At 44.1% G+C, this 21691-nt stretch overlaps 1 protein-coding gene across 3 annotated transcripts in view; it reads left to right on the plus strand.

The window, feature by feature from the left end:
- LOC139375118 (sine oculis binding protein homolog (Drosophila) a) overlaps positions 1–19969 on the plus strand; it is a 31205-nt gene extending 11236 nt beyond the window's left edge. For 2 of the 3 annotated variants that reach the window (XM_071116594.1, XM_071116595.1), the window contains 6 exons: positions 3949–4084; positions 4719–4931; positions 6803–6954; positions 11033–11128; positions 14911–16924; positions 17483–19969. In XM_071116594.1, the coding sequence (XP_070972695.1) occupies positions 3949–4084; positions 4719–4931; positions 6803–6954; positions 11033–11128; positions 14911–16914 (2601 nt within the window). In that variant the 3' untranslated portion in view covers positions 16915–16924; positions 17483–19969. Of the gene's footprint in view, positions 1–3948; positions 4085–4718; positions 4932–6802; positions 6955–7463; positions 7488–11032; positions 11129–14910; positions 16925–17482 lie in introns of all 3 variants that reach the window. The other variant, XM_071116593.1, reaches the window with a different exon arrangement.
- Positions 19970–21691: the final 1722 nt, after the last annotated feature.

A 21691-nucleotide genomic window follows, 5' to 3' on the forward strand; every position in this document is an offset into this window, starting at 1 on the left:
TGACCTGGAGCCAGTGGGTTTGGCGACGAGTATGAAGCGAGGGCCAGCCAACTAGAGCATACAGGTTGCAGTGGTGGGTAGTATATGGGGCTTTGGTAACAAAACGGATGGCACTGTGATAGACTGCATCCAATTTGTTGAGTAGAGTGTTGGAAGCTATTTTGTAAATGACATCGCCGAAGTCGAGGATCGGTTGGATGGTCAGTTTTACGAGGGTAGCATGAAATAGGAAGCCGATTCTAGATTTAATTTTGGATTGGAGATGTTTAATGTGAGTCTGGAAGGAGAGTTTACAGTCTAACCAGACACCTAGGTATTTGTAGTTGTCCACATATTCTAAGTCAGAACCGTCCAGAGTAGTGATACTGGACCGGCGGGCAGGAGCGGGCAGCGAACGGTTGAAGAACACGCATTTAGTTTTACTTGCATTTAAGAGCAGTTGGAGGCCACGGAAGGAGAGTTGTATAGCATTGAAGCTCATCTGGAGGTTAGTTAACACAGTGTCCAAAGAAGGGCCAGAGGTATACAGAATGGTGTCATCTGCGTAGAGGTGGATCAAAGAATCACCAGCAGCGAGAGCGACATCATTGATGTATACAGAGAAGAGAGTCGGCCCGAGAATTGAACCCTGTGGCACCCCCATAGAGACTGCCAGAGGTCTAGACAACAAGCCCTCCGATTTGACATACTGAACTCTATCGGAGAAGTAGTTGGTGAACCAAGCAAGGCAATCATTTGAGAAACCAAGACTGTTGAGTCTGCCGATAAGAATGTTGTGATTGACAGAGTCGAAAGCCCTAGCCAGGTCGATGAATACGGCTGCACAGTAATGCCTCTTATCGATGGCGGTCATGATATTGTTTAGGACCTTGAGCGTGGCTGAGATGCACCCATGACCAGCTCTGAAACCAGATTGCATAGCGGAGAAGGTACGGTGAGATTCGAAATGGTCGGTAATCTGTTTGTTAACTTGGCTTTCGAAGACCCTAGAAAGGCAGGGTAGAATAGATATAGGTCTGTAGCAGTTTGGGTCTATAGTGTCTCCCCCTTTGAAGAGGGGAATGACTGCGGCAGCTTTCCAATCTATGGGAATCTCAGACGATACAAAAGAGAGGTTGAACAGGCTAGTATTAGGGGTTGCAACTATTTCGTCAGATCATTTTATAAAGAGAGGGTCCAGATTGTCTAGACCGGCTGATTTGTAGGGGTCCAGATCAGCGATCTGGATTTGGGTGAAGGAGAAGTGGGGAAGGTTTGGGTGAATTGCTGTGGGGAGCGCAGAGCTGTTGACCGGGGTAGAGGTAGCCAGGTGGAAAGCATGGCCAGCCGTAGAAAAATGCTTATTGAAATTCTCAATTATTGTGGATTTATTGGTAGTGACAGTGTTTCCTAGCCTCAGTGCAGTGGGCAGCTGGGAGGAAGTGCTCTTATTCTCCATGGACTTTACAGTGTCCCAGGACTTTTTTGAGTTTGTACTACAGGATGCAAATTTCTGTTTGAAAAAGTTAGCCTTTGCTTTCCTAACTGCCTGTGTATATTGGTTCCTAACTTCCCTGAAAAGTTGCGTATCATGGGGGATATTCGATGCTAATGCAGTACGCCACAGGATGTTTTTGTGCTGATCAAGGGCAGACAGGTCTGGAGTGAACCAAGGGCTATATCTATTCCTGGTTCAAAATGTTTTGAACGGAGCATGCTTATTTAAGATGTTGAGGAAGACACTTTTAAAGAATAACCAGGCATCCTCTACTGACGGGATGAGGTCAGTGGCATTCCAGGATACCCCGGCCAGGTCAATTAGAAAGACCTGTTCGCTGAAGTGTTTTAGGGAGTGTTTGACAGTGATGAGGGGTGGCCGTTTGACCGCAGACCCATCACGGATGCAGGCAATGAGGCAGTGATTGCTGAGATCTTGAAAACAGCAGAGGTGTATTTGGAGGGCGAGTTAGTTAGGATGATATCTATGAGGGTGCCCGTGTTTACCGATTTGGTGTTGTACCTGGTAGTTTCATTGATAATTTGTGTGAGATTGAGGGCATCAAGCTTAGATTATAGGAAGGCCGTTTTTAAAACCTTTTTTTAACTAGGCAAGTCAGTTAAGAACAAATTCTTATTTTCAATGACGGCCTAGGAACAGTGGGTTAACTGCCTTGTTCAGGGGCAGAACGACAGATTTGTACCTTGTCGGCTCAGGGATTCGATCTTGCAACCTTTCGGGGTGTTAAGCATGTCCCAGTTTAGGTCACCTAGCAGCACGAGCTCATAAGATAGATGGGGGAAATCAATTCGCATATGGTGTCCAGGGCACAGCTGGGGGCAGAGGGTGGTCTATAGCAAGCGGCATCAGTGAGAGACTTTTTTCTGGAAAGGTGAATTTTTAGAAGTAGAAGCTCAAATTGTTTTGGTACAGACCTGGATAGTAAGACATAACTATTTTCTGAGATTGCAGATTGCAACTCCGCCCCCTTTGGCAGTTCTATCTTCTAGGAAAATGTTATAGTTAGGGATGGAAATTTCAGGGTTTTTGGTGGTTTTTCTAAGCCAGGATTCAGACACGGCTAAGACAACCGGGTTGGCAGAATGTGCTAAAGCAGTGAATAAAGCAAACTTAGGGTGTAGGGTTCTAATGTTAACATGCATGAAACCAAGGCTTTTACGGTTACAGAAGTCAACAAATGAGAGCACCTGGGGAGTAGGAGTGGAGCTAGGCACTGCAGGTCCTGGATTAACCTCTACATCACCAGAGGAGAAGTAGGATAAGGGTACGGCTAAAGGCTATAAGAACTGGCCATCTAGCACGTTCGGAACAGAGAGTAAAAGGATCAGGTTTTTGGATACGATAGCATAGATTCAAGGAATAATGTACAGACAAAGGTATGGTAGGAAGAGAGTACATTGGAGGTAAACCTAGGCATTGAGTAATGATGAGAGAGAGATAGTCTCTCTCATCATAATTTGGGGACAGGTCGAAAAGCATTAAACGTGTATGGCAATTTGTCTAGTTAGCTTGCACTTGCTAGCTAATTTGTCCTATTTAGCTAGCTTGTTGTTGCAAACTAATTTGTCATGGGATATAAACATTGAGTTGTTATTTTACCTGAAATGCACAAGGTCCTCTACTCCGACAATTAATCCACAAATAAAACGGCCAACCGAATCGTTTCTAGTCATCTCTCCTCCTTCCAGGCTTTTTCATCTTTGAACTTATATGGTGATCGACATCTAAAGATGACCAAACTCTGTCTACATACGATTCTACTATGAGTGTCTTCAGATGGTCAAGTTTAATGTATGAGTGGCAGAGGTTCTGTCTTAATAGAATAACACTATTGTGCTCCTTACATGTAAGGATGTGAGGTGGGGTTAACTGGATATTACTGCCTGTGTAGATTTGCAGTGGAAGTGCAGTGAAAATGTTCTGCGGTCGTGCTCAGTCATGGTTTAATGGGTTGGGAATTCTGTATAACGTATGATACGTAGACAATGTGGAATTGTTGTGCTGTGATCAGTATAGACTTGTTACATGCTACTCATGTGGATTGCTTCACAAAATTAACTGTAAAAAGCTATGATCAAACTATTAGATTGTGTGCTGGTAAATTGAGGCCTTGATCAAACTAGTCTGGGATAAGTCAGCTGTCAAGTTGTCCTGATCCAATACGTGTGCATGTATCTCTAGTTAGGATCCTGCCATCAGTGAATAATTGCTACTGTGAATATATTAAGCCTTATTGCAGGAAATTGGAGCAACCCATTCAAAAAACATGTAGATTTGTTTCATAAAACAAGCATTTCCTTTATTGTGTGTTTTGGGGGTGGAAACCTTGTTCATATGCAAACAACCCCTTTTATCCCTCACTGCTCCCCTCATTACCCCGTGATGTAATAGTGAAACAGAGTTCATGCTTGTTAATCCTAATGACAAATATTGTGTCTCTTGTCTTGCAGAGTTTTGCGGAGAACACCATGAATGAGCTGCTTGGCTGGTATGGCTATGACAAGGTGGACCTGAGAGACCAGGACAACATCGACATACGGAACTACCCAGATGGAGAGACACATCCACACATCTCTGTCCTGAAAGGTGAGCATAACCATGGAGACAGATATTCATTTATCTGGTCCTTGCAGTTGTTGATTCATTGAAAAAGCTATGTTCTGTGCACAGGAGCATACTTCTTCATCTAAAAATATGGTTTTGCAAGTGGTATTACAATTGATGCAAAATGTGACATTTACTGTCTATGCTGAGTTGCAAATTCCCTCTGCAGGGTCAGGGACAGAGGCTGGGGAAAGTACTGCTGCACCTTGGCAGTAGTTTATCATGATTGATGAGGCAATTCAGTTAGGCTATCCAGTTCAAAATCTGCTGTAGTTGCATCATCTAGTCATTATGGTGTAGTTATGTTTCAGCAGAAAACTGCACTTTGCTTTCCTATTGGTGATTAAACAAGTGTCTCTGGAATCTCTACATGGTGATCCCTGATTATAATGTTGGATAAAATTGTAGAAATTCACATTAGGCATTGAGCAAGCATACAGTAGGGCCTTATCTAATCAAAGATGCCAACATGGTTTCCAGGGTAACACAAAGGACACCCATCTTGCGTCAAAAGCATATTTGTTTGGATTCATTGAAGTGATCAATGATGTCCATTTCTGTTGCTTTACATACAGCAAGTCCAGAAAGACCAGCACACTCACTCTGTCTCCCTCAGAAAACTCTTTACCAAAAATCCCAGGAGGATCGGGGGAGAATAGTGATGTCTCCCCAAACCAAGCCAATAGCACCCACTCTACACCGACATTGAGGAACGGAGTGACAGAGTCCTCCACCACCCCGTCCACCTCCACACCCAGCACCAGGGAGCATGGGAACATGCCCATCATAGTTCCACTGATCCCGCCCCCCATGATCAAGCCACCAGCAGGTAAAACACTTCACACACACCTAAAAATCAACAAACATACTGCATGTGTTTAAGCTTGCACTTTAAAGACTATCAGAATGGATCCTACAATCGAATCCCAAGTATACATAACAGTGTAGTACGAATCTAACGAATCACTGCCATTTCAGTGCTCAAATCCACTGTCAGTTTTACAATCACTTGATAAATGAGGAACAAAGGTCTGTAAATACATAGACAGACACCCCAGGTTCCCCTCCTCCAACTGTTTAAGTGTCAGTATCACCTGGTCAACTCAGTGGAAATGTACATGGACAGAGGGCTTCATTGAACCACAAGTGTGCCGTGATACTCAAGAGGCTCATCAGCCTGCATGGGGAGAGGAGTGTGCCATGGCATCACCCTAGAGGCGGCCTCACAGCCTCACACAGCACAGGGTGAAAAACAGATGGTATGGTCCCTCTCTCACAGCTCAACACCAACCGCCCCCACTCCCCCTCCCACTCCCCCTCCCACCGGCCCATCCAACTTGTACCCCTTTTGAATTATTCATATGCCCTGCAAGAGCAATAGAGGGGCTTTTGAGGTGCAGGTACACTGGATGATAGAGGTATTTAATATGGGCGCTGCATAATTACAGTACAAGGCTCTCTCCCAGCAGATGTGACTTCATTAATAAGGAAACGCATAATGAGAGCCGAGAAAAAGGCCAGAAAATTCTGAATGCAAACATACCACGTCAAGTGACCTTTTTGTATGAAAAATAATTAGATGCTTTCAAATGAACACTTTACATTTTAGTAGACACTCTTATCCAGAGCGAATTACAGGAGCAATTAGGGTTAAGTGCCTTGCGCAAGAGCACATCGACAGATTTTTTACCTAGTCATCTCGGAGAGTCAAACTAGCAACCTTTCGGTTACTGGCCCAACGCTCTTAACCGCCAGGCTACCTGCCACACTTCAACTTGTTTGTTGTTGCCAAATATTTTATTTAATTACTGCCAGGTTGCCATGGGACTTTAGACATAGATTTTCTAAAACAATGCAATAATGGAGGGATGTAGAGGGGCAACTTCCCCAAGAATATTTTCTACCCCCCATTCACACCTACCTCTACAGAGATCTCTCAATATGGGCCATGCAGCAGGAGCATAAAGGAGCATAACATATGCATGCTGTGGCCACGGTGCTATCTTTGGGCCTCCCGGGAGTTATTCCCCTTAATTGAAAATGTCCTTCCTTTAAAACAGATTTGCACTATAGATCTATTAAGCTTAACAAGAGGGAAAAAGCCTTCCCAGTACCCACCACAGTGTGATAAGGGAGGTGAAAGACTAATGGGCACATTTCTTTTCACCTTTGCACACACTTAGTCATAATGTGATAATTGTGAGTCTCCCAGGAAGAAGTCTCTCCACATAGTACAACACTGAGGGGCTAAAAAAGCAATGTAAATTACCCAGCAACCCTTGTTTAAGATGAGAGACCCATTTGATGTCATGGAGGGTGTTTAGTTTCCATGTTCTAATGAATCTCCAATGAAGCCCTCTGCAATTTAATTAGGTAGACTTCAGCTGAAGCATTTTAAAATCTACAAACAATTTTTGTCCACAGCGATTTCTTAGGGCATCTCTGTCTAGTTAGAATGTCTCTAACTGCTTTCATGACTGCAGCAAAAAACCCTTGGGGTGGGAAGCACTGTCCTCTTTTGCCTGGAAGGGGAATACTGTCAGGATGCATTGTTGTTCGGCTCATTCACATGATGAGATTTGACAGGTGGCTGTCAGATTGTTTGGGTGGGTGGAGGAGGGGGGGGGGGGGGGGGGGGGGTGGCTGGAGTGTTATCCAGTTATCCTCACATTGTGTCTGTTTGTGTTTGTGGTCCCCCAGACGAGGATGTGTCTAACGTCCAGATCATGTGCGCATGGTGTCAGAAGGTTGGCGTCAAACGCTATTCCCTCAACATGGGCACTGAGCTGAAGAGCTTCTGCAGTGAGAAGTGCTTTGCCGCCTGCCGCCGAGCCTACTTCAAGAGAAACAAGGTAAACTCCTTCTTAACACTCCTATCTCATTAATGAACCAATTATGCAAGTGCACACAAGACCATGTGGTACATACATGTACTGACATACATCACTTCCTCCCTACATCCACTCTTCCTGATTTCTCAGATTAAGATGCTGTAGGACACTTGTCAGTCCTTAGGAATTGTATTGACCAACTTTCAACTTTGTACAATATCTCCACTAGATGGCTGGGTGAGGAGCCCAGAAGCCTAGGTACTTTGGATATTTCGCTCCTGAGTTTGGCCTTTCTTTTGAGTACCCAGTGTAGTAGAATAACACAAACCCAATGTCCATCCTTGGCTTGTGGTTTCATCATTGAACATGCAGGAACACGGTTTCAGTCATACCCTATGCAGTTGACTTTCAAACATGCATTGGTTCCAATTATCAGTATATATTTCCAAAGACAGACCATAAAGTAAATAGTGTTTTAATTTGTCCTGATTTCTGAAGTTAAACATTCTGCTTTCTTTCTTATACCTAAGCTTGGATATGTAAGGAATTACAGTGTAAGTATGATATGTTTTTATTTATGTCTTTATTCCTTTCCCTTTTTTCATCAAAACATAATCACTTAGCATAGCTCTGTATGCTACCGGCTGTTGAAATGGAAGTATACATATGTCTGATAATTTAAGATACTGTACGGGAATCCAGTTTTTTCTGTTCACATTATCAATTTTCATAGCATGAGTTGCCTTGTACCTGCTGTGGTTTCTCCCACATGTGTTAAGTATTGCTAGTCCTAAAGAGAAAGTTCACACTAAAGTCTAAGTTTATTTGACACTTCTATGAGTGCTGTATGTGGATATATAAACAAAAGAACAACTGAAGTGATATTGTATTTCAGTGAGTAAGGACCAATGTGAAGAGCTATCCAGGGACAGAATTCCCACGTTAGGAAAACAGACATGACTAGAGCACATTAAGTCCTTGTCTGCTGAGGTGGTGCAGATTCTATATTATGTCTCACACTCTCACATTCATGCAGGCCATTTGTGTAAGTGATATCCACATGTTTCTTTTTTCATGCACCCACAAGATTGGCCACAACTCCAAACCTTCCAGTTTTTCCAACAAAAAAAAATGGCATGGCTGAAAACGTATGTTGTCTGTTTGTGTCTGAAAGGGGAGCCAGGACATAGCGAGTAGGGTGGCGTAGGGGTGGGCAGTGGAGACGCATCATGTTTCGCTAAATATCTACAGCTGCTTCGTCCGCGTAATCCAATCTCCTCTTATGGCGAGCGCGGGTGAGGAGGATTCAGTTTCTTCCATTGCCACTGCACAACACCATCCATCCCGTGCACCAGGAATATTACCAACATTCAGCCATGTGATAGGGTGGCTGGGGGTAGAAGAGTTTTGATCCAGTTTTGAGCTCATCTAATGACTAGTCTGGTTTATTTCACATAGACATTCAACATAGACACACACTCTCACTCTCAGGCCTCCCCTCACATCATGTAAAAGCACTAGAGAGGGTAAAGTCCAAGTGAAGAGGCCCTAGCTTGTATTTTACAGCCCATTTCTGATGTAATACGTCTATCTTTTTTCATGGCTCAGGAATCTTTCCTTACACCTCTAGAGACCTGTAAAATTCCATCTCTGTCTTTGTCTCTGAGGTCCCTCCAGGCAAGTGCTTCTTTACGTAACCCCAGTAATGTCACATCACCTCAAACAGACACACATTTTTATACACAGGCTGTCGGTTGCCTGCACTGCTCTGACACACTCTGCAATTTACTTTACCATCTGGATCCAGTATCAAGGAAGACACACTGAATAAGATGTGTATGTGTGTGTGTGTTTGATGAAGTGTGTTACCTGTCCTCGTTGTGATTCAGTCCTGGCTAGGAAACCTATAGGTCCCCATGTCGCAGCAGGAGAGCCTCGTGAGGGAGGTGATTATTTCATGGCTGACAGCGATTAATACAAAAAAAGGGAAAGGGAGAGTAGTTAGAGAGTAGTTTGAGGGAAGAAACTGGAGCTTGAACTTGCACCACACAGACATGGTCATATCATGCTCTCTCTTCCTCTCAAAGTCTAACTATCCCTGCTAAGATAGCTTCGGGCTTAGATTTTGTATTTCTTTTTTCGGTAAAGGTTGATGATCATTAGAAATCACAACAAAGAGGCCTGGCTGGACCAATCAGCGCACCTACCGACAGAACAAATGTTAGTCAGATAAATAAACACTGACTTTCTAGATCGTTGTAATATGACATGAAGATCACTTTTACAACAGCAGTACATAAGTTACTTGACAAGCTTTAACAAGCTTGTTATCCCACAACCAAACATGAGCAAAAAGAGAATGTTCAAGGAACATTTCCCATTAGCTGGTTAATCTAATGAGAGGACAGAAGGAGGGGGTTGGCCCAAAGATGTGAGTTGTCCCAGGTGGGTGGAAAGTTGTGAATTTGTGCTAGATGTGTTTGAGAATGTGTGAGTGTGTATGTGTGTGTATTTGTGCGATGGGACGTCTCCATGATTGTCTGTTTCTCATTGCTGTGGTTATGTGTGTGTGTGTGTATATATGTGAGGGTATACCTTTTGGGAAACACACCTCTTGACAGGTGAAAAGCACACACACCTGGGCAGGCACCGATGCCCAGATGGAGGCTTGCACAGTGACAGCTGGTGTGCCACTGCCTCTGGGCATCTTAGTCACCAATGGGCACAGATACCGGTGGTGTGGAACTGTGATGCCATGTTTACACCGGACACTTTAGCCAGACTGCAACTGTATTTAGTTGTCATAGTGTTTCCAACAATAAGACATCACATATTTTCTGTGATAAAAAGTGTTACTGGATTTTCCAGGGGAATAAGCTCTGGTAATATTTACGTAAATAACATTTCTAATAGCCAAGGAGTATTTTGAGGAAGAGTAACTTTTGAAACAGCTTTCCTTCCAAAAAGTGGAGAGTGGGACATCGTCACCCATAATCACTGCAACAGATGATTAGAAATGATGGCCAATGATTATATGATTTTTTGGAAGGAAAGTTGTTTCAAAATGCAGCTTGACTTCTCTGGATGGACAAATGTTTTACCCATGGCGGGTAGGCACTTTCATAGCCAATGTGTGGGTTTATCACCAGGTAGTCAGTTTTACTTCATACTCTCAGTCTCGTCATACAACACAGTTGTGCCTGATTCCCAGTAAAGGACGTGGTGTCCCCATTGTATGACTGTACTGTCACCCAACACTATGTCTGGTGCTGGTTGATCTCTCTCTCCATCGCTCTCTCTCTCCCTCTCTCTGTTTGTGTATGTGTGTGTGTGCCCCTCATGCCTCGTTCACTGTGCCAGCACCTCATTAGCACTATATGTAAATGAATTGGCACCAGACCAGAGGGTCACAGCACAAAATGGAGACTGGATAATGACACAATGACACATCTGTGTGTGTGTGTGTGTGTGTGTGTGTGTGTGTGTGTGTGTGTGTGTGTGTGTGTGTGTGTGTGTGTGTGTGTGTGCTTGCGTGTGTGTGTGTGTGTGTAAATTTCAATGCTTATAGACTGCACAGTGTCTAGTGCCAATGTAAAAAGAGAGAGCATCCCGTCAACCCAGTGGTGCTGGTGAATTTTAAATCCCATATCCTCTTTCCTTTAACCTTTATTACTGAGACATTGCTTGTGATATTGTTAAACAGTTGTTTCTCCTTGGAAGTCTTTAAATAGGATTAATGCAGCATTTACTCCCCGGATAACAATGTTTAGATTAATGTGCAATCTCATAGAATTCCCCTCTTTCACAGTTCATAATGCCAATACAACATCTAGGCTCTTTAGCTGTCAATGTGAACAATTAACTATAGTTACTACACACACACACACACACACACACACACACACACACACTTTCCACATGGCTTTATTTTATGATGCTGAGAACCTGCATATGATTCCACAACCCAAATGCATGTTCACCATTTTACCTTTGTCAGTGTCTTTCCATTCATAAGTTTGTTGTTGTTTTCCCTTCTTCTTTTCTGTCCGCCTGTTTATTTTGTCCGTTCGTAAAAAGAGGCCGTTATTTCTCCCCTCAGGCGAGAGACGAAGACGGCCGTGGTGAGAAATTACCCCAGCACAGCTATTCTAAGGATACGCCCAGGCTTGTCTTCAAGACAAACAGCGATGTGCTTGTAAGGACTAAAACGTTTAACAAAGATAGAGTTTAAGTTTTTGATGGCTAGAAATGTAATGACATATTTTGATATTAATGACTGTTTGATGTGTTGAATAATGTAAAGAGGTTTGTTTTTAGAGAATGTACTGTTAGCCTTTAGTTATATATAAAACAATTACATTGATTTAAAGTGAATCACATACTTTTTTCATTCAAATTGTTTTATTTTCTCATTTTCATTTTGCATTGTGTTAGATTCAGATGTTGTGTTCTCTCTTCATAGATCCATAATGAGGAATTTTCTGCCAATTTTATCTTGACCATTGTTTTTGGTGACATTTCAATACATTTCAATCCAGTAATAGAATTGGACATGCGGTTCACATGTAAAGATTAGCTCTACAACATTGGCCATTTTCTATTTGAATCGTGTCAGGTTCAATGAATGCATTTACATGATTTGTGATGGAATATACCCACTTTGTTTTGCAAGCTTCATAAGATCATCATGATCCAGATATTGTACCCCCAGCAGATACTGGTCCCCATAATATAATTTCCCAAATAATACATTCCACCGCATCAGATATTGTTCCTCCAGCACATACTATCACACACAGTATCAGAAACTGTTCCCTTGCTGATCACTTTGTTAAGTGTTTAACCAGATGGTTAGCGAGATGGACAGGTTTTCAAAAACGCCTGAATTCTCTAGACAAACTAGAAATCAGTATTACAACCCAACCAAGCCGCACTGCTTGTTGACACAATGCCCACTTAACCCAGAAGCCAGCTGCACCATTGTGTCAAAGGAAACACCATACACCTGGCAACCGTGTCAGCATGCATTGCACCCAGCCTACCACAGGGGTCGCTGTGGTGAGGACGTCCCTCCCGGCCAAACCCTCCCCTAACCAGACACCGCTGGGTCAATTGTGCGCCACCCCATGGGTCTCCCGGTCACAGCCAGCTATGACAGAGCCTGGACTCAAACCCAGAATGTCTAGTGGCACAGCTAGCACTGCGATGTAGTGCCTTAGACAACTGCACCACTCGGGAGGCCCAGGTAGCTTGGTATTACCTACAGCAAAGCAAATGGTTAAACCGAGCCAGAGCGACCGCCAGTATGATGGCTGTGGTTGAAATAAATGACCATAATTACATTCAACTGCAAACATCTTTGTGCAGGAGAGGATGTGAGTAGAGAGAGAGAAAAAATAACTCCATTAGGGTAATGCACAGTGAAATTTTACTCACAGTGCAGAAAGTCGTTAATTGCTCTCCATCTGTCTTCTTTTTTAGCCCAAGAAAATGTCAACACATTTATAATTTAAAATATCCAGGCTTACCATCATTGAACCCAACTCTCAGAGCACTTTTCAGACTTTAAAAAAATATATGGCTCATTGTGTACTAAATGGACAGTTGAAAAAGAAGACTACTGATATCAAGGCTAAAGGGCTGACTATTGATCACTCACCTGTACGAGTACCGAGCTACAGTATCAACCTGGACTCAGGGCTAGACGTAACATTAATTTGTGGATATCCATTATCCATTTCGTATGATATATAGAGAAACAAAGTGAGTAGTTGCAAAGTTTCTAATTTGCTAAAATGCTAAAGTTGTCTGTGATGAGATTTGAACACGTAACCTTCTGTCTTATGTACCTATACCAAACGTAACATATCATACTAATTTGAGTGTACCAGATTTTGTTTACTATGTTACGTCTAGTCTATGAAACCAGGCTGACAGTATATGGAACACTAGTCTTTGGTCCTGTAATGCTGCGCCACTATAACAGTAAAGAGCACTACAGATATGGTCTCTGATGGTCATATCTACATTATGACAGCCTTTCTAACAGTGGCCATTTGACTGAAATCTAGTGATGGAGGAGACCTCTGTTTAACATTAAAATCCAATTATGGATGAGATTGTCATTGACTGATTTGTCCATCTCTTTGACATGTGTGATCTGTCAGTTGAGAGACGGGGAAGAGATGGAAAAGAGAGATTAAAGAAGAGTGAATGAATCAGGGTGGCCTATCAACTGAGATCTAAGTACTTTATGGAAAATCTAGTTTAGTGAAAAATTAGGTACAAATCAATGAATCAGGCCAGGGTTCAGAGGAGGATGACACAAGAGTAGCATATTATTATGAGGGTTCCATGACCGTTCCAAATCTGAAGTTGCCATGACGTGTGTGTGTTTGCGTGCTTGTGTGCGTGTTCAAATCAAATTTTGACTCAAGTGTGGCAGGCATATATGTGAGCGCTGAAACATCAAATGGTTAGGATCATAAGGATCATACAGTACATGTATGTCTGTGAGCCGAACCTAATCGTCTTCCAGTAGCATCCCACAATTTATTAGCATTCAACAAGGGGGATTATGGTGTGTGTGATGGATGGACGGTCGTTCGTGGGTCTGACAGCTGATTAATGCTTTAATTATCTTCAGTGAGTCGCTGTCACGTCCTTCTGAGCTGGGAGAGTGAGTTGTGTGCCCGGGCTGTACCCATCTCCCTGGCCCACCCATTGCCATCCACTCACCAGGGTCATGTTCATTATCTCAGGTACACTAATGAAACTAACCGTATGGAAACGAACAGCCACATGATGATTGAACATTCACAGTGAGCATTTTGGAAACTTTTGTAGCCAGTGAAAAATATCCTGGCATCACAAGGCCCTGGCATCCCACAGTGTTGACAAGCTGTGCCAGGCTGCTCCTCTGCCCTGTGTGTAATGCCCCCGGGGTTGTGTTCGATAATCACATTCCATTTAAACACAGTCAATTCCACTTTAATGCATTCAATTCTACTTGAATGCAGTCATGTCCATTTTAATGCAGTCAATTCATTAATCAGAATCTTTTTTATGCAATAAAAATATCCAAAACACTCATATTAAAGTTGCACACCAGTAGTGAATAGCGATGCATCATAGCACCCACCTAGGTGGTTCTCAGCAGCCATTTTCACCAGAACATGTAAAACTCCACCCAGCTGTCACTCTCACTTCCATGCCCCCTACTGGCAGCTTGTTCTCTTGTCTCCGTCTGTCCATCTCACCCAGCCACCACATTCATCTACCCCCACTTATGATCATTCCTTACAGGGAAAACCTTTTACTTGAGGCTGTTATGTCCTGCGGCTGTGCCTGTGGCCACTGTCACACACGGCTCAGTGGATTCAGGTTTATCGGAGTGGTTCCTCCTTATGAAGGAAGTTTAAGAGGTGGAAACTCCATGGCAGGTGTAAATGTGAATTACATGTCTGGACAAAGTGTTTTTCATTCAAAAGCTTTAAGTACGCCGATCCAGATTTGCACTCACGTTTAAAGCCAGTTGAAAGCTACTTCTTCCTCAAGTTGTAATCATTCATCAATATGTTACCATGTGTTGTACATTACCTGTACCTGAAGGGTCATAGCAGTGTGAAGTTAGTATGAAAATCTCTCTGTCTCCCTCACTACATATAGACTATATATGTGCCATTATGCAATGGAAGCACAAAAATACAGATGGGTTTCAGTAATGCGGATACAAACAAAATTAATGCGGTGTAACAAAACAAAATTTGACCAGTTAATTTAATTACAATCCAGGTTTTAGTGTACCTAATCTGCAGATACTGTATGAGGCTGAGAGATTACATTCTGCTTACCAAAGTGGTTTGAATAACCACATGGCAAAAGGGCAATGTTGCTGACTTTTTTTAACTGCTTATGTGTTGTATCTCTAATGCATTCTACCTGATGATGTCTTTTGTCTTGTGTTTTGTGTTACAGGTGTGTGACTGGTGCAAACACATCCGCCACACCAAGGAGTACCTGGACTTTGGTGCTGGTGAACGGAGGCTGCAGTTCTGTAGTGCCAAATGCCTGAACCAGTACAAGATGGATATCTTTTACAAAGAGACTCAGGCGGCGCTGCCAGGGGGCCTGTGTAACCCAGGACACGGACCTGTGGAGGGCAAGTCGGAGAGCAGCACCGGGGCGCAGCTCCTCACCCCCGAGTCCTGGGGCACGCCCTTGGGTGACTTACGTCGCAAAGCCCCTTCCCCTGGGGGAAACCCCTCTGTGCCAGTCCCCTCCAGCTCCACCGCTGCCTCTCCCTCTGAGACAGGCACTGTCTGCTCCCCTTCCTCCAAAAACCCCACGCCCAGACCCCACGAGAGCCCCACCTTACCCCCTCCCTCACACCCCTCTCTGCACTCTCCCATGGGAGTCCCCTTGGGTAGCCCCCCAATGGTGATGACGCCCCGGGGACCAGTGCCCCTGCCCTTCTTCATGGAGCACCAGATGATGCAGCAGATGCGGCCACCTTTCCTCCGCCCACCTCCCCACGGCCCAGGCCCTAATAGCCCCCTGTCCAACCCCATGATCCCTGGCATCGGACCACCACCACCCCTGCCGAGAAACCTGGGTCCACCATCCAGCCCTATGCACAGGACACAGTTCTCACCCCACCACCATCCCTCTAACAACCCCAACCTGGGAGGGAACCCCCCAGGGATGATGCCACCCCATCCAGGCCTACACATACCCGGTTTTCCCTTCCACTCCAACATGATGCCAAACGGGCCCATGCTTATGCCACCCATGATGAATTTTGGTATGCCTTCCCTCGCCCCTCTGGTTCCCCCGCCAACCCTGCTGGTCCCTTACCCTGTAATCGTGCCCTTGCCGGTGCCCATCCCTATTCCCATACCCTTCCCCTTCAACCCCAAGACCTCCAAGGACAAACCCAGCAACAACAACAACCCCATTCCCAGTGCATCAGGGGAGGACCACAGGCCCTTCTCCCCTGGTTCCTCCAGAGGGGATCACAAGTTTGGGCCCTCCAGTTCCGGGGTGCACTCCCCAGGCTTCTCTGGCTACAATCTGGCCCGCTTTGGCTCTGAGAGGAGTAGGACTGACGTGGTGGACCTGACCGTGAAGACTGAGAGTCCGGGGTGTGCCTCCACCACGGCCTCCCTTCCAGAGGGCGTGATCGACCTGACTCTGGGCCGGCGATCGCGGCTGCAGCAGGTCATCCAGCGGGTGGTGCCCAGTGTCCAGGTAAAGGTGGAACGAGATGGGGACTCAACCAGCCCCCCACCTTCTGGACCATCCCCTCTGAATGCATCTGGGCAGGGGAAGGGGGACAGCAGCCTAGAGGACATGAGCCAGGAGGTCAGGGAGGCCATTAGTGACTCTCTGGAGCCAGGCTTCCTGCCTTGTAGCCAGGCCACATCACCATCCCCAAAGCCAAACCAAAACTCCTACAATACCCAGCTAACAAATCACCCTGGCACACCACGGACCCACCCCTGCAGCCCACCTGCCCCCTGTGATGTCATAGTAAATGGCAGCAGTCAACACACAGACGGCCCCAGCCGGAGCACACTACCCACACCTCTGTCTGACCCTGGCCGGAGAGGAGGAGGAGGTTGCGGCGAACCAGCCAACTGCGAGCTGGAGCTGGAGGCGCTGAAGGAAAACAGCTGCTTGGTGCCAGAGTGGGAACCAGGTAAGAGGGGCCCAAGTGAGGAGGCAGTGCAGGGGGGCACTTGGGAAGGCAAGCTGGAAGCCAACGGCAATCTTATGGATCTGGACGATGATGACGACCACGCCTATGCACTGCTGCTGCCCAAGGCTGGCTGTGTCATCCAGCCCCTGCCAAAGCCCAGCGACAAGACGGACATCGTGTCATGCAGCATCAGCGCTCCCCTGGCAGCAGGGGCAGGGAGCCCCGAGCTGGAGCCGCCGCTAAAGAGGAGGTGCCTGCGAATACGCAATCAGAACAAATGAGGCAGAAAAGGTTGGTCTCATGGCGCCCTCTACTGAGGACTCAAGGTGGTCCCCCTCCCATCATCTCTGCCCTGTACCTGTCCCTAAGGGTGGTGTGGAAATATCACAAAAATATCAAACAGTCTGACAGTTTTTCAAAAAGCCCTTGAAAACATAAAGATGTCCGGTTTAACTCTGTGTAGGGTATTTTGTGTTTGTGCTGCTTTGCAGCATATTTTGATGCAAGCAATTGCACTGTTTGATCATATTGTTTAAATATACAGACTTTTCTTCATCAAACATAAAATGACCTTTTTTGTCAGCATAGATGCAATGTTTCCCTCACCACTGCCATAGCTTTTGACCTGATCTGAGAGAGGGTGCTGACACAAATGTACAACCATGAAGGAAGATATACTCTTGATGTCAGGGTTGATAACACGCTAATGTTACTTTAGTCAAGCGTGCAGCAGTAAATCTATTGGATCTGAGCGAAAGAGATGTCTGGTTGAAAAATAGATCTGTAGAATGGGGATTCCCTTTGTCTGATCTAACATGTCTAATTCTGGATCCTCTTTCTCCTTTTCAGCTCAGACAGATTTCAGCTCAGACAGATGGCAGTAACTCCCCTACAGAATGAGGTATGCTGTTGAAGCTCTTGACAACACTAGCCTTCCACTATCCGCCCCTCGCTCCTCCACTCCATGAACCTCTCTCCCAACCAACAAGCACTCCAAATTCTAGCCTTGTCACCCTAATCTTAACAACTCGGCACAGGCTGACCACAATAACCCCTGGACCAGTGGAATTGGGACTTGGAGGCATTCACCTTTAACCCAGACCAGACGTGTTATTTTCTCTTGAGACACATTCCTTTAGCCCACATTGCCCCTCTCTCCCTTCCTTCCAAAGCAAATGCTCTGTCAGATCTCTACTGTCAGACTGATAAGCCACAATGCTAAGCCAATAGATTTACCAGCAGTTTTGTGTTTGCTGGAAGAGGCCTAAGGTAGCATTTCTAGCCAATCTGTTCCAAAGTGAAAGGTGTAGCATTTTTATGTGGCAAGAAAGTCAGGCTAAAGTCATCCCCACCCGCCCCCCACCTTCGCATGATCACAACCAGCACAAAATGCTAACCTCCAACCCCCATCCCACCATTGAGGGTGACAGGACATTTGTTTTGAACTGGAAACCAAAAAGAGACATCTCATAATGGAAGGTAACAATCAGAGGGAGACATTTTCTGAGCCTCACAGGTTGAGGAATAATAACAAGAAAAAGAGGAGCGGTGAAATCCTTGTGTTCTGACTGTAGCACACTCTATTCCTGGAGATACCAGGGGCCCCTTTGTGTCACAGAACCTTTCTCTTGTGGAGCAGTGGGGATATCTCCACAATAAAAGGAGACCTTGGCACTATTGGACTGCTCATCTTTAGTGGGTTTCATGGTCATAAAAGACAAGAATTTTCAAGTTTATCCTCACTCACTGATTTGTGGACAACAGGGTAGAGACCTCACCAGCAAATGACGGTGGGTAACTGTGGACAATGTGCAATCTCTGCCAACGTGGAGGCTATTTTGCTTCTCTGCAAGCCCCTGGTCAGACAAAATCAGATGTGTAATTCTAATTGTAATCATCACGGCTGTATTTACATTTTTAATACCGCAATGATATTGATGATAATGATATATCTTCAGCCACATCTCTGATGTGTACAGTAAGGTTATGGTAATGATGTGACTTTCATCATGGAAGCAAACATATGACTGCTGCTTATCACACCACAAAGGGATTGCGTCAATCGAGAGTTGAGACCACAGCCATTAGCATTGTTTCGTCACTAGTGCTCAGGGTCGTAATGTTGCACTAGGATTTATCATTGACAAGGGAAGCTGGCTCTCTTAAATCAAATTTGCTTGTCAGTCATAGATAATTCTCTGGAAACACTGGTCCAAACGTACTGTAGAACTATTTGTAAAGTCAAACTACTGAAACAAATTAATCAATTCTTTAATGAGTCAAAGATTTTGTCATATTTACATTATGATATGGGGAATCATCTCACTTCCCTGTCCTTCACCCTGTTCAAAATGTTGTCATTTGCAAGTGTTAATCTGTCTGCATTATAACATTTTGGCAGTGTATATTTAGCTTCATTCTAGTCTATATTGCCGGTAGACACTAACAGACCCCCCACACACACTAGTTGGTGCTCGGTGATCTGAAAGACTGAGAGTCTATTGAGGGACATAATGACAAACCTTATGTATTATTACCCAAAATGAGTTGCACTTACAGTACATGTTGCCAAATTGGTGGGTAGTGTACCACATGGGGGTGTCAAAAAGGCTCTAAGTTTGTCAGTTGCACAGAAAAATTAGAAAGCATCATGTTGCTTGTCAGGTTCAAATAAAATTATTTCTTTTGGTGCAAAGATTTCTCCCTATAGACTTCTGTCGACATAAAATTTGCTCTTTCGATTTTCATGCTTTATCTGTCCAGCCAAAATGTCCAGCTTCTTTGCCAACTTCTTTTTCCATCTCTCCCATTTCCCTTTGGGTCTGAACCCTCTTTCTCTTCATCTGAACGCAGATGGGAAGTGTAATTACACACACCAGCCAGAGCTATGGGTTACATGTTTTATTACAAAAATGGGAGAGTTACACACATAAACATACATACACATTAATGCATTTGCAGACACGCACAGCAACGACTCACCACCCTCCATGATGTACTCTCTCACACACGCACATGCACACACACTGACTAAAATGATGTTTAGAGATTTATTCTCTCTCCTTCCATGTATGGTTCCAACTGCTCTATCTTGACTTCCTCCCCGATGACAGTAGTGTTTGCTAGTGTCTGTGTATGCCAAGCAGGTGGAACCAGAGACCAATGTTCAGATTAGAGACTGTTGACTCAAAGTAAGCACTGCAATACAATCTGCCACATGGTAGTCAGGCATTTAGGCTTTGCCTGTCCTGTGCCAAGACTAGGATTCTGTGTCACAGTAATTATTTTCTTGAATTTCCAGTCTTAAAAATAAATATATATACTGTACCAGTCAAAGGTTTGGACACACCTACACATTCAAGGGTTTTTCTTTCTTTTTTTTTAACTATTTTCTACATTGTAGAATAATAGTGAAGATATCAAAACTATGAAGGTACACATATGGAATCATTTGGTAACCAAAAAAGTGTTAAACAAATCAAAAAATATTTTATATTTGAGATTCTTCAAAAGTAGCTGCCCTTCGCCTCGATGACAGCTTTGCACACTCTTGGAATTATCTCTACCAGCTTCATTAGTGGCAGGTAGCCTAGTGGTTAGACGTTGGGCCAGTAACCAAAAGGTTTATAGATCAAATCGAGCTGACAAAGTAAAAATCTGTCATTCTGCCCTTGAACAAGGCAGTTAACCCAGTGTTCCTAGGCCGTCATTGTAAATAAGAATTTGTTCTTAACTGACTTGCCTAGTTAAATAAAGGATCAAAAATGTAGGTAGTCACCTGGAATGCATTTCAATTAACAGGTGTTTCTGTTAATTTGTGGAATTTCTTTCATTCTTAATGCATTTGAGCCAATCTGTTGTGTTGTGACAATGTAGGGGTGGTATACAGAAGAAAGCCATATTTGTTAAAAGACCAAGTCCATTTCATGGCAAGAACAGCTCAAGTAAGCAAAGAGAAATGACAGTCCATTACAGAAGATCAGTCAATCGGGAAAATTTCAAGAACTTTGAATATTTCTTCAAGTGCAGTCGCAAAAACCATCAAGCGCTATGATGAAACTGACTCTCATGAGGTCCGCCACAGGAAAGGAAGGCCCAGAGTTACCTCTGTTGCAGAGGATAAGTCCATTAGAGTTAACTGCATGTCAGATTGGAGCCCAAATAAATGCTTCACAGAGCTCAAGTAACAGACACATCTCAACATCAACTGTTCAGAGAAGACTGTGTGAATCAGACCTTCATGGTCGAATTTCTGCAAAGAAACCACTACTAAAGGACACCAATAATAAGAAGTGACTTGCTTGGGCCAAGAAACACAAGCAATGGACATGAGACCGGTGTAAATCTGTCCTTAGGTCTGATGAGTCCAAATGTGAGATTTTTGGTTCCAACCGCCATGTCTTTGTGAGATGCAGAGTAGGTCAACGGATGATCTCCACATGTGTGGTTCCCACCGTGAAGCATAGAGGAGGAGGAGGTGTGATAGTGTGGGTGTGCTTTGCTTGTGACACTGTCTGTGATTTATTTAGAATTCAAGGCACACTTAACCAGCATGGCTACCACAGCATTCTGCAGCGATATGCCATCCCATTTAGTTTTGGCTTAGTGGGACTATCATTTGTTTTTCAACAGGACAATGACCTAACACATCTCCAGGCTGTGTAAGGGCTATTTGACCAAGGAGAGTAGATGACCTGGCCTCCACAATCACCTGACCTCAACCCAATTGAGACGGTTTGGAATGAATTGGACCACAGAGTGAAGGAAAAGCAGCCAACAAGTGCTCAGCATATGTGGGAACTCCTTCAAGACTGTTGTAAAAGCATTCATCATGAACCTGGTTGAGAGAATGCCAAGAGTGTGCAAAGCTGTCATCAAGGAATTGTTTTGATTTGTTAAACACTTTTTTGGTTACTACATGATTCCATATGTGTTATTTCATAGTTTTGATGTCTTCACTATTATATTCTACAATGTAGAAAATATTTTTTTTTAAAACCTTGAATGAGTAGGTATGTCCAAACCTTTGACTGGTACTGTATATATATTTTTTTTAAT

This window comes from Oncorhynchus clarkii, chromosome 19 (assembly GCF_045791955.1).
Source record: "Oncorhynchus clarkii lewisi isolate Uvic-CL-2024 chromosome 19, UVic_Ocla_1.0, whole genome shotgun sequence".
Taxonomy (NCBI): domain Eukaryota; kingdom Metazoa; phylum Chordata; class Actinopteri; order Salmoniformes; family Salmonidae; genus Oncorhynchus; species Oncorhynchus clarkii.